The sequence below is a fragment of the Leucopleurus acutus genome (genome assembly GCF_964270905.1).
Source record: "Leucopleurus acutus genome assembly, chromosome: 14".
Classification (NCBI taxonomy): Eukaryota; Metazoa; Chordata; class Mammalia; order Artiodactyla; family Delphinidae; genus Leucopleurus; species Leucopleurus acutus.
In genome coordinates this window covers 22,383,571-22,397,272 of record NC_139156.1, presented here as the reverse complement: position 1 = coordinate 22,397,272, position 13,702 = coordinate 22,383,571, and the positions used below count along the sequence as shown (strand labels likewise).

General features: G+C 44.7%; 1 protein-coding gene across 3 annotated transcripts in view; it reads right to left on the bottom strand.

Moving 5' to 3' along the window:
- The window catches only part of SORCS1 (sortilin related VPS10 domain containing receptor 1), a gene marked incomplete at its 5' end in the record, with an annotated part of 555,414 nt that overhangs the window by 45,177 nt on the left and 496,535 nt on the right, over window positions 1–13,702 (bottom strand). For all 3 annotated transcript variants that reach the window (XM_082855012.1, XM_082855013.1, XM_082855011.1), the window contains 2 exons: window positions 1,790–1,923; window positions 9,786–9,972. In XM_082855012.1, coding sequence (XP_082711138.1) covers window positions 1,790–1,923; window positions 9,786–9,972 — 321 coding nt within the window. The remainder of the gene's footprint in view (window positions 1–1,789; window positions 1,924–9,785; window positions 9,973–13,702) is intronic.

Below are 13,702 nucleotides of genomic sequence, written 5' to 3'. Positions count from 1 at the left end.
ACTACCAAATGTAAAATCGATAGCTAGTGAGAAGCAGCTGTATTGCACAGGGAGATCAGCTCGGTGCTTTGTGACCACCTAGAGGGGTGGGATAGGGAGGGTGGGAGGGAGACGCGAGAGGGAGGGGATATGGGGATATATGTATACGTATAGCTGATTCACTTTGTAAATACAGCAGCAACTATCACAACAATGAAAAGCAATTATACTCCAATAAAGATGTTTTAAAAAATTGAAAAAAAGAAGCCTACTGAACATAATCTGTTGAGAATTTGGTTTTCTTCTAAAAGCTTAAGAAAAAACAACAAAAAAGAAGTTGTTTAGTACTGTCAACTTCTAGTACTAGCTTTCAGGCAAATAAATAGATTTCTCTTCTTCTACTATGGGTAGTGGGCCCACTCTGGGCCCAATTTACATGCATGGTTTCATAAGAAATAAAAAAGGGTTTCTTTTCAGTTGATTTATGTCAGCAGTAGAGGTGAGAGATTCCTTTGACTGTCAGGCATGCAGCAGGTCGGGTGTCAGGAGAGGTTTCCTCCCTAGGCTTGTGCAAAATTATGGCTCCAGTTAAAGCCAACACTCAGCTCTGAAGTAGAAGAAGATTTGTATTCACATAAGATGCATTGCGTTTGAAGAGCAAAGTCACAAGCGAAAGCAACTCTGCTGGAAGGAGATGACGCTTTCCAGTCCAGAGCAGTTGGTCCCAGGGCCCTCTGGGAAGGGAGGCTTCGGGGCCTGAGTTCTACTGCCTTAACTAACATTTGCAAGCAAATTTTAATTTCTGAGAATGGAGTGAATTCCAAACTGAAACAGAGCATGAAGCCTGGTGTGAGGGGAAGAAAAACCCAAGCAGGCCTGAGAAGGTCTTGGATCTGCGTGAAGCAGCTGAATGAGACTGGAGGAAGCCACTTCCCCTGTCCTCACTTTCTCATCTGTAAAATGAAGGACAGAGTAAATGAGGTCTAAGGTTTCTACTGGTGTTGAAACTGCTGCCCACTTTGGATCACAGGGAATATTTGGGGGAAACAGAAAGCTGAGCTAAAGAAGGGGCTGTGTCTGATCCAGGGTGAGGGGGTCACGGCGGGGAGCTGGGCTGCACAGACATCTGTGGCTCTTGCCTGTCTGGTGTCCACTGGCCTCTTTTCCTTTCGAGGGCCATTCTCTCCCTTCTCTTGGTCTAGATGGATCTAGGGAGGCTGACTTCAGCAGCTCTGTTTCTGTCCCCAGCACCGTGGTCAAGGCCTGGCCGACATTACTCTGTTCTGGGACTTCTGTTTGAACTTTGGGGAAAGACGGCTTGTTTTCTCTGAAAGCTCAGGCTCCTGCTAAGGGTCACTGCAGAGCAAAGCCCAGCTGGAGGAGAAGGCTAATTCAGAGGAAGGCAGGGGTAACGCATGCACAGTACTATATACAAAACAGATAACTAGTAAGGACCTACTGTATAGCACAGGGAATTCTATTCGATACTCTGTAATGGCCTATATGGGAAAAGAATCTAAAAAAGAGTGGACGTACGTATAACTGACTCACTTTGCTGTACACCTGAAACTAATACAACATTGTAAATCCACTATACTCTGATAGAAATTAAAAAAAAAAAAAGAGGTAGGGGCACAGTGGTGAGAGAGACAGAGACTGACGAGATGACTGGGGCACTCGGAGCCCACCGTCCCCGGAGCTGCGACACCCTCTAGTCTCTTGAGTCACATAAGCCATGACTTTCTTTCCCTTTTGCACTTTGGCCAGTTTGTGTGGAGCCGCACAAAGCCCGCGTGGAAGGCCGACCCACCTCGGTGTTATTTCCGTACCACCACACGTAAGTGAGCGTGCCCACTTGGCTGGGCCACAACACCGCAGTCGCGTTGACCTCTTTGTTCTTCGTGGTGACGAAGGGAAGAGACAGGTGTACATGCTCCAGGGGACCTGAGGCACAAGAGGAGAGAGGAGGCTTGGAGAGGGAGGAGCGCTCTCTGCTTCACCTGCCTTCCCTGATAGGAAGAGAATACGCATTCCTTCTGGAAGCCTCCCAACCATCAGTCGGGTTCCCTGAAGGAAGTGCTGGGGTGCTGTCCCTACTCTGGGGAAAAGGATATATTGTGAACAGTTGTGTCTCAGCATTTTGCATTTACCAATCTTTCTTCCAGGCCTAAAACTTGAGTTATTTACGTGTAAAAGTTTAAAAACTTACAAGTAATTGAAGAAATCCTTAAAGGAACAGGTATAACATGAGATTTCACAGGGTGATGCAAAGTGTTTCCAGGAAGTTATATTCTCGGAGGTAAACCAGGATTGTGAAAACCTCCGAGAATCCACGTGGGATGGGGGTTAGGGGTTGGTGGTGGTTCTTATACGAATCCCCAAACCATTCTACATGTAATTATTCTTTATTCTTTACTGGATTTTAAATGTGTGTGTGAGTGTTTGTAAATGTGCATGTTTGTATGTACCTGTGAGTGTGTGTTTGTGTGAGTGTGTGTAAAGCCACCCGGTTAGGTAAGCGTGGTGTTGAGTTGAGCTTGTCCAGGACAAAGGCAGGCATGAGGGGGCAGAGAGAGCTCTGTGGTCCTCAGGTTCTCAGGATGCGCTCAGCTGAAAAAGAGGATGATTCTACCTATGGAGGCCCATTAGACCATAAACCTTCATCAGATGTACAAACCCACAAAGATATAAATATCCCCTCCCTAGAGACCTATCCTATGACCCCTGACCTTCTCTTTGAGTTACTTTTACCAGACAAAATGCATTTTCTTTTGAGGTGACCATGACAAAAATCCATCATCCCCATCTTTATCCCATGAGGTGGAGAAGGATGTGGTACCTCAGGCCTTTGCACCTGGTTTAATTACTTCCTCCTCTTCTGCTTGACCATTTAATGTGTCTCCTAGGGTACTGTCTTCGGCCTTTCTCTCCCTCCATCTACTCTTCTGCTGAGTAATACCATCCACACCCTGACCTTAAACTGTGAACTATAGGCTTAGGGCTCCAAAACCACCTTCTTGACCCCAGACTCAATTAGCAGCCAAAGGTTCCCTAGAAATCCACTGTTTCCCCCCAATCTGTATTCTCCAATCTTGATGAATGACCAATGTTTATCCAGGGGAACAACCCAGAAGCAGACAGTCAATCCCAATTCCTTATTTCTCTGCCATCCATATCCACTGAGGAAACCACTGATTTGGTTTCATAAATTCTCTCTCAGGTAGAGCTCTTCTCACCCTGCCCTGGTTCATACACTAAACACCTGTCTCACGTGGACTGGTACAAACTCTCCTACAGGTTTTCCAGCCTCTAACCTTTCCCCACTCTAATCCGTCCTCCTGCTCTATGCGTTCAACGCCTGCCTTCCTCCATAATACATAAGTTGGACCAAGTGCCAGGTGGCCCCATCACTTAGAATAAAATATATGCTCCAGGGTGAGGGCAGAGCAAGTACAAAGACCTTGAGGAGGAGGTGGCTCTCCATGTTGAAAGAACAGCAAGAAATAGAGAAATAAATGGAGAAAAAGAGTGGAAGCAGATGCGATCTCAGGGGTATTCAGGACATAGAGCATGTTGGCCTTGTTGGCCCTGAAATATGTATATGTGTGTTTGCATAACTTCATTCTGTATAACGTGTATATATATAAATAATATATGTATATATAATATATACATTCATACAATGTATAGCGATGACTGTACCTTCTCACCCTTCAAATTGTTGTGTGAGTGATTCTTCTAGAAAGCCATGCTACTCACTTGATCGAGATGAAAATTCCCATTACCTAATTATAATAATAATGAGAGCTAACATGTACAGATCTAAAATTTGTGATACAGAGAACACAGGCTGCAAACTTTTGGAGGGCGAGAGTCCTTCATATTTATCTTTATGTGTAAGGATGTGCACAGTTCTTGAGACGTAGCAGGTACTGGAACACTGGCTGTGTAAGTGAACAGAAACATATACTTTCCTATTTCTGCTTTTGTCCATGTTTTTCTTTCTTTATAGATTAGAGGCTTGGTGACCAGCAAACAGAGTAGAATTGATTTTCTGGTTTATAAGTCATATGATAAGAAGTAGTTGATCATAAGTCAGAATGGTTCAATGAGATAATAAAAGGGCATCGTTTATGGACCAATGGCCGTGTGCCACATATTCTGTGAATGACTTCTTATTCTCATTTAATCTTCACAACAACCTTATGAAGTAGGCACTACTGTTAGCTCCCTGCAGAGATGAACAGAGGAAGGTGACCATCCTCAATTCCAGGGTGTGAACCAAAGCAGTTCAAGTTCAGAGCCTGGGCCAGCTGACAAATGCTCGAGAAGACCCATGTTAACAAAACAGCTATTAAGAGTCACTACTTCCTGATGACTCAGACATGCTGCAGGCATTGGGCAATGCTCGCTACACAGGCTCTTGTTTACTGCGTGGCTCTTGCTGTCCCTCCCCCATCACATGATGTGCTCCAGCAGGTGCCCTGTCCCACCCGAGGACTCTGCTTACACACCTTTCTTATGGCACCTGTCATCTCCAAATCTCAGTTCCAGGGCCCCCTCCTCTGTGACACTCCTCCTGACTCCCCAGTTAGAGTTACATGGATCAGCTAGGATGCAAGAACTAGATAAGCTCTGGAAGACATGCCAGTTCCATCCTAAAAGGGTTCATCTTGGTCTCTCACATATGAGCATCCAACAGTTTTTCTTTTAAAGTCCAGAGGTCAAAGGATGATGCCTGGGTGTCCTGTTAACGAAAAAAGTTGAGGCTTGTTCCTGAAGTATGGCCGCTCCTTCACTCAGTGGTTTTTGAGTGCTATTACGTGTTGGGCATGATTCTCGGTGCTGGGACACCGGGCCTTCGTGGAGCTTAGGTATCATTAGGAGAGGCAGCCCTGCAAGGAGAGGGGGTGGGTGAGAGCCTGCTCGTTTTGATAGGGTGGTCAAGCAAAGGCTCTTGGAAGCGAGGACATCTGAGCAGCGACCTGAATAACGTGCAGAAGTGCACCGTGTATCTACTGGGCAAGCTCCAGGGTGAGTGTGGGGCAAAGACCTTGAGGAGGAGGTGCCTTGTCAGCTGCCAGGATGGCAGGGAACAGCAGCAGTAAAGAGATGGAGGGAAGGAGCCGAAGCCAATATATATATATATATTGCCAATATATATAGCCAATATATATATATTGTTCAGGACAATATATATATATTGTTCAGGACACTCAGCAGATCACTTTAGGCCCTGAAGAATGTCCGTGTGTGTTTATATAAGTTCCTTCTTGCATGCATATATACCATCCATTCATACAAACGTGTGGAATTTCGCTTTCAGATTGCCAAGTCCTCTTGGGCTCATTTACTTTTTATGTGTTCAATATACCTGGTTCCTGTTGCCCCAAAGCCTATCTTTCAAGCCTTGCTTTTCTGCACAGAGGGTGTGATCTGCCCTAATAGAGCCTTCGAAGTGAGACTCCAGACCCTGGAGGCCCCTAGCTGGCTGGCCGCACTCAGCTGAGAGTGGAACAAGCTTGCAGGTACTGCTTCTTCGGACAGGTGCCTTTAATGAGCAAAACGGACAGCAGGTGGCGCTGCATTACTCTTTATGAATCTTCACAAGGCGGCTGAGAGAAGGGGAGAAATTACTTGTGTGAATTGTTCCCCTTCTCTTGCTTGGTCTTCCTGGGCTGCAGGGAACAAGTGCTGTTTGTGTGACCGAACACTGTGTGTGTGTGTGTGTGTGTGTGTGTGTGTGTGTGTGTGTGTGTGTGTGTGTGTGTGTGTCTGTCTGTCTGTCTGTCTGTCTGTCTGTCTCTGTGCGTGCTGATCAGTGACCTGCCTCTGGCATTTGCTCTGAAGACCTCCTCTGACCATCTAATTAAATATTGTGCATGTACCATATTGCTGTTTGTCTGAAAGGTTAAAAAAAATCTACCAGAAGAAATAAAAGAAATTCAAAGTGTGAAGATGAGATCCTACAACAGAGTCCCTCAAAATTCAGTGGGCATGAGAATCATACTCATCTGTTCAAGGCAGATTATGATGTCACACTGCCAGAAATTCTAATTCAATAGGTCTGGAAAGGGGCCCAGGAGACTGTATTCTTACCATGTAATTCTGGGGCAGGTGGCTCATTAACCACATTTTACAAAACCCAGGTCTGACATTCACTGGCCAATATAATCATCGTGTGAATAGTTACAAAGCTACACAGGTTTTCAAGACACTGATCACCTTACCCTAAGATGGGGACAGAAAGACATCTGCAAAGGGCTCCTATGTAACGGGGTAGTTGAGAAGAGAGGTTCAGGAAGTATCGGAAAATCCACCTCATCTTTTTTATCACCTCCTATTCTGCAAGTTTGCACAATCTTCAGTGATTTTTTTTTTCTTCTTCCTGCAAGACTGGCTGAGATAGGGCAGATTTCTGAGCAGAAATCTGCATGTCCTTTAAATTCTCTGCTCCATCCACTTGAAGGCAACCCTGGCTGCACCCCGTGTCTAATTAGTTTGCAAACTAGCAGAGCACAGTGAATATTCCTCAAGGAATTCTCAACTGTCAGGCTACAAGAGATTTACTCAGCTGCCCCGAGAGAGCCTCCCCATCCTGGAAACATTACAGCAGGAACATCATCTCCATTTGCTTCTGATGACCTTTGCAAACCAGTATTTAAGAACTTCTGATTTAGAATCAAAGCACCTTTTTGAGCTGGAAAGTGGAGGAAGTATGTGTTCAAGACAGGCCGTGGGGTTTTCTGGAAGAGCCCTGGGTAGGGGGAGGGGGGTTGGATGAGAGGGGCAGAGGGCAGGCTTTGGTAAGTTGAGCTTGAGCTGAGTTGCTACTCAGAACCCACTAAATACAAATGCATAGGCTACATCGTGATGATGGAAAATCAAGCTTGGCCAGTTGACAGGGCACAGCATGAGTTGCTTGACAGAACCTTTGAGAAACAAGACATGCATGCCTCACATGATGGAGGAGAAAAACTAGTTTCAGAAAAATGCAGTAACTCAGCCAGGAGTTCAGGCCAGCATCTGGACCTAACAACTCCCAACTCAGTCCAGTGCTCGTTTTTGTTTTTCCTACAAAGCCATATATCCCTTCACTATCCTGCCACCATGGCACTAAAAATTGCCATGTTACTCTCCGTATTTGAGAGCAGGGGGAACGGAAGTCAGTTATGAGTTTACCATGACTTCCTCTTAGTGTAAAATAGTGTCAAATCATAGTACTTCTCTAATCCTTGCTTTCCCCATATGAAAGGAAGGCCAAATGTTGCCCATCATGGTAGAGGTGTGAGAATAAGCAAAGAAGTTCATATGCACGGTAAAGCACGATGGGCCCTGCAGGAGAGAAGCCCTAGCAAACATGTCAGAACCTGCTGGCACTGCCCATGCCAAGGCCTTTATATGTATGTGAATTAATGAAAACTTTAAAAATAATCCTGCTTTCATATAGTTAGTATAAAAAGCTAATTCTTGTCCCCAAGACCAGGCTGAGCAAGGGGTCCCGTGATATGAGGCCTGCTTATCCAACCGCTTAACCCAAGAGGAGTCTGACAAAATTAAAATCAGAACACAAAACTTTCCATTACAAATCACCTGCTACTGAGGTCAAGGTCAAATCACTTAAGCCGTTCAATCAGGCTAATGAGATGAAAAAAATTGCAAGTGTACAAAGCAGCTCATTTCTTTCAGAAGTCATGGCTTCAGTGACCCTTAATCTGAAGCAGGGGCAAACTCTGTGCTGTTTTCCTTCCCAGGATTCAGTAAGCCCACGAGAGAACCAGGATACGCAAGTTTCCCTCATGGGATATGATTATATGTAAGGTGAAGAAGAGTCCACAGGGCAACCAGGAGGGGGAACTATGGATGACTCTATGGGAAACCCTGAGAAATGGAGACGAAAAGCTGCTGCTGAATTTTAAATCAGCATTGACACATGCTTAGAGTCCAGGGATGTTTAACACATATATGGGATGTGGAATATAATAACTGTAATTCTTTAGGAGAGTAGATCTTTAACAGAAATCCACCTTATAGAATAAGCTGTGCAGAATGATAAGCTGCCAGCCATTCTCAGCAAATGCACTGCCATTTATGTTGCCATTTATTTGTTACTAATAACCAAGGTTTGTGATGTAGTTTTAAAATATTTTAGGATTAGTCTTAGGATATTATCACTTTTGTCCTTGTAGATAGTGATATATAGGGAGGGATTATCTTTTAGTAAGAGGCAACTCCGGGAAGTCTATCTAGGACAGCTGCAAAGCGGCAGTCAGCCGGGAGAGAGCCTGGGAAATGCGTCTGGAACCCGTGTAGCTGTACAGCCAGTACACTGCCTCTAACCTAAATGTTCACATTCCTTTGGGATGATGTGCAAAGATGTGGAGGCGAGTAAGGGCTGATGGAGACTTGGATCCTCTAACCCCAAGCCAGCACAGGCACTGATAATAACCTAGTGGCCAAGTGCTGGGATTCTGGAGGCAGGGAGACCTGAGTCTGAAGCCTGGCTCTGCCAGACAGAAGGTCTGCAACTTCAAATGGGTGATTTAAGCTTTCTGAACCTCACTGTTCTTGGTAAGGTAGTGTTTCTAATAGTGCCTACTTCATTAGGGTTGTTTTGAAAAGGAAGATCATATACATAAAGAACATGTTTAGCACAAAGCCTGGCACACAGTAAGAGCTTAAGAAACGTTAGCTGAAAAGGGGGATGTGGGGTTGGCATAGTGGGAATCTTGCAGAACTCTGTTTAAACTCAAAGAAGGATGGGTGTGTTTCTTTGAAGCACTTGGGTCCTGAGTGTACAGGAGATAAGGATCAAGAGTGACTGACAGGGCAGGAAACCTCAGTAAGGAACAATCTCTTGGGGACCCCTAAATAGTCTTATCCACCCACTGGATCACAGCAGCTTAACAAAAGAGATTCTACTTGGTACTTTCTGTGCTCAGTTTGGTTCAGTGCACAAAAGTCAGGTGAGAGGCATGGAATACTGCCTAGCCTTAATACTCCTGGCCTAGAACTTGGAATCTGAACGTGACCATTCCTATAAAGGGGCTAACTTTCATTTAAAAGTAAGCCATTTATCCAGCAATCTAAACAAGTCCTATGCCTGTCTGGGGACACCCATACACCAAGCATAAGAGGCATTCATGGCAAACATTTTTACCAAACACAGCTTAGGAGATATCATTGTCTCGTTAGGACACCTTTGAACTCCTCAATGGGGGAAAAGCTTTAATACTTTTTGAAACTATTTCTAAATGTAGCTTCCTTAACATTGTTTACCCTCTTTCCCTCTATGCCACCTTCTAGGACCAAATCATCACAAAGTCCAGGAAACATATTCTTTTTTAAAAAAAAGGAACAAAAGTCTAAAAGAATTATTAATAATGAGATGTAACATGGGAAGAGAAAAAAAAATCAGATGGGGAGAAATTCCACTACTTGTGCTAATGGGAATTGTTCTCAAACATTTCCGACCAAAAACCCCCCCCCCCCCCAACAAATTCATATTCAATCAACCAGCCCAGCAAGCTGCTCAGGCCCAGCACAGACACAGGTATCCTCTCTCAGAAGCATTTGGAAGAGGCAGAGTCAGTGCAAGAGAACAATGTGAAGCAAACCAGAGTCCAGGTCACTCAAAACTAAACCCTGGTTTCTTCTTGCTTTCTCCACTTGGTTCTCTCACTCTCCTTTCCCCTCCTGCTAAAAGGTGACTAGCGAGCTTCTTCTAGATAAGGAATTTTGGATTATATCTTTAAAAGGACACAATATCTAAAATATGTCATAAACCAACAACAGTAATAACATACAAGTTACATGTAAGTACAGGACGGCGCTGTCAGACCCCAGACTGTTGTCCACCTGCACGGTCACTCGGAAAATGCCCACATTGTGATAGACGTGTTTGATCCCATCTTCCATGGAGCTGAGGTTGACATAAGACACTGCGATGCCATCCCCGAAGTCCACTTGGATGAATGTCCTCTGGACGTCACCCTGAAAGACAACATCAGAGGAAGGGGAGTCGGAGGTGCTTCGCTGCTGCTTCTCCAGGGGTTGGGGCTTGTCTGAGCCCCGGGCTCAAAAGGCAGCCCTGGTTCCCTCCTAGAGCTGGGCGCATCTGTCTGTGTGACAGGATCCCTGTGACATTCCTTGGCAGACAGGAGTTTACTAAGATGGATGCTCTCCAAATCTGAAGGGCACCAACTCCCCAAAGTTTCAAGATTTGGAAAATTAAGTGTTTGATTATCAGCTCCAATTTGATATTCAGTTTCTCTGAAGGCTTTGTTGACAGTCTGATCATCCACATGAATAAAAGACTGACACACACAGTTTAAAACCTTCAGCCTCCCTGACATAATCAAGGACCACTTCCCATGTGTTCTGGACCCCCAAATCCCCTTCTTTATATCTGGTTCCCTAACTGTGCTGGAGGAAGGACAGGAGACGCCTTGCCTTACACATGATATGACATTGGACTCCGCCCTATTATTGTTTAAGACAATGATGGTTATTTTGTTTACATTTCAGCATTTTGTACTATCAAAATGATCTCATTTTCTTCTTCACAGAATCTCAGTCTAGAAAAAAGTGGGCAATGTTTGTTCATTTTACAGATGAGGAAGCTGAAGTGAAGAAAGTTTTAACCATTTGCTCAGGGTTACCACAGCTAGTTAGCAGCAGTCTTGGGATTTGAACTCATCGCTCTGGACTTGGGTTTCATTCATTATAGGTGGGTAAAGCATTGACAGCTACTCCCAGCTCTAATCCTGTTGTCCCATTAACCGGCTGGATGACTTCATGCAAGTCATTCAGTCTCCTTTGGTCTCAGTTACCTAATCTGTGAAATGGGCATATTAATATCTTACCACCTTAACTCAAAGGTTGTTATAGAAGACATGTGAGTAATCAGTAAAATTCAATACCAAAATGAATGACTGTAAAAACAATGCAGCTGTAAAGGACTTGCTATATCCCTTTTAAAGCTTGACTGGAATCATATGATTCTAAATTTCCCACTAGTGAGCAGGAGAAGATAAAGTCTGCTTTATAAAATCCCAAACCTGTAAAAAAAAAAAAAAAATAGCCTGTGGAATTAGTTGAGATTCTTAAGGAATAAAGTTTCTTAGAAAAACTGACAAAACCCAGCATCCCTCACAGACAGCCCATCCTTTAACAAGTTTCTTTGCTTGTTGTGTTAGCTTTTCCCATTTTGGGGGTGGGGAAGAAAACAGAAAACCTTTGAAATAGAAATGTATTTTCAACTAAGTAAGGTTCATATGGTATCATATTTTGTGAAAAGGGCAAGTTTAAAGTGCTGACATTTAAAAGATTAATTCATAGGGAAAGGAAAAGCAATTCAAATCTTATGAATCTATGTGACCTACTCTTCTGATCTGTGCCCAGCCAAGCATTGTGTGAGGGGGTACACAGCAGCTAACCTTCAGTAAGGACTTGGGCAAAAATTCTCCCCTAGGGTGGGAAAAAGAAACTCCATTCAAAGTTATGAAACAAACATCCACAAGCCCAGACACTGTGCAATTACTTGAATTCCCTTTACTAGTAAATAGACATGTCAGCCATTCTTGCTGACTTGTCCTTCATCTGGACAACCAAACTGGACTGATCAATTTCTCCTTCTGTTTTTGGTCAGTTTCCTGCCATGTTTTCTATATTTTCAACAGAGTCGCTGCCAGAGAATCCTGGGTTTGGGCATGGAGGAAGAGCCCATCTTAAAATCTATTCACGTTATTGGGGACGAGTGTCTCAGGGAAATACCAGGAGTAGCTAGGCTCAACCAGGTTGTCTATGGAATGAAACAAGCAACGTAGTTTCTGAGAAACAGGTTGAGAGACAGACAGAGAGAGAAAGAGAGGTACAGGGTTCTTTGTGGAGACAGAGTGGACATCAGGTAGGGTCACCATTTGCGAGAAGAAAGAAGGGAGATTAGCCCCTCAGCTGATTCTACTCCGGCCGCCACAGAGAGAGGGCAGCTGCTGCCCCCGTGGCTGGGGAAGTACAGCTTTGGCTGCCACTGCTTGAGCCTGCCTTGCGTTGCTCTTTCTGTCGGTATTCGCCACTCTCCTTATGTGGCCCCGGACTTAGACCTCTTGTCAGTTACTTGAAACTCCTCCCAAGTTCTGTCTGGATGTCCACTGTCTGTTGGCCTGATAGCATTCCTAATTCTCCACGGTGGACATCGTTCTCTGTGTACATCACAGGTGAAAGGAGGGAGCCTCACGGCATTTGGACTAGTGCATCAGTAGGGCTGCCAATAGAGTGGAGGAGTCAGGCTTTTACAATATTAGGTCAGGTACAGGGATGGAGATACAGATATACAGATATATGTATATCAGGTTTACCACACATCTGAGAGCCCCAGTGGGTAAAGACATGGAATCCCCCAATCAAATGTGAGATCCCCAAGGCCTCCTGATGTGGGCACAGGCCTCTGGGCTTGGTGTTCTGCACAGGAGAAGAGAGCACCAGGGGCCAAGTATCTGACAGCTGAAGGCGGCAGATTCACCCCTGCTTGTTGCAGCTTTGCCCACTCAAGTGGAACACACTGGATCTCGTGCCTTTGCCGTCAGGGGCTCTCAGGTGCTTGAAAAACCTAACACAGTTGTAGCTGCATCACTTTGGGGCTCACCTACATCAACCTCTGACTTCCTTGGGCTGCAATTACCATCTCAGGCAGGGATACCAACTGTTTTACGGAATAAGAAACAGGACAAAGGGAAGAATTCCTAAGTCCTAGGTCACCATTTGATTAGGTATGCCTGCCCCGCTTTAATGGGGTCATTCTTTCTTTCTTCTGGTCATTCATTAATTCGACCAATGACAGATATTTATTAGGTGTCTACCTTCTGTCAGGTACTAAATGGAGAAAATGCTGTTTCAGTAAATTATAACCAACCAAACAAAACAGATGTGGTCTGGGCTTTCTTGAGCAAAAAAACTACTGGTGAGACAGATGGACTTTAATAATCACAAAAATAAATAAAAATCTATTCTAGGGGATGATGTCAGAGGTCCATGGCATTGTAAGCTTGCACAGCAGGGAGAAGTAGAGAGCTGAAAATCTAACCCGATTGAGAACTTCAAGAAAGGCTTCAAGGGGCTTCCCTGGTGGTGCAGTGGTTAAGAATCCACCTGCCAATGCAGGGGAAACGGATGGGTTCAAGCCCTAGTCCGGGAAGATCCCACATGCGACGGAGCAACTAAGCCCGTGCACCACAACTGCTGTGGCCGTGAGCCACAACTACTGAGCCGGTGCACCTAGAGACCATGCTCTGCAACAAGAGAAGCCACCACAGTGAGAAGCCCATGCACTGCAATGAAGAGTAGCTAGCCGCAACTAGAGAAAGCCTGCACGCAGCAACGAAGACCCAACGCAGCCAAAAATAAATAAATAAAACAAATTTAAAAAAAAAAAAAAAGAAAGAAAGGCTTCAGGAAGAAGTGATATCTGAGCTGAGAAGGCCTGAAGGAAAGAATTTAACCAAACAAAGGACATGAGCAAAAGAGATGGAGGTGAGGAGTTCAGGCAATGAGGACAACAGGGCCCTGTGGCAGAAGGGGGTGATACAGTTAAAGGAAGCTAAAGGAAGCTAACAATACAGGCACAGTAGGAACATGTGAAATTAGACTGGAGGGGAGACGATGACATTTTAGGATTTGGCGGCCAAGTTTCTGGCTTCGATCTTTCTCCTAAGAGCAATGGGAA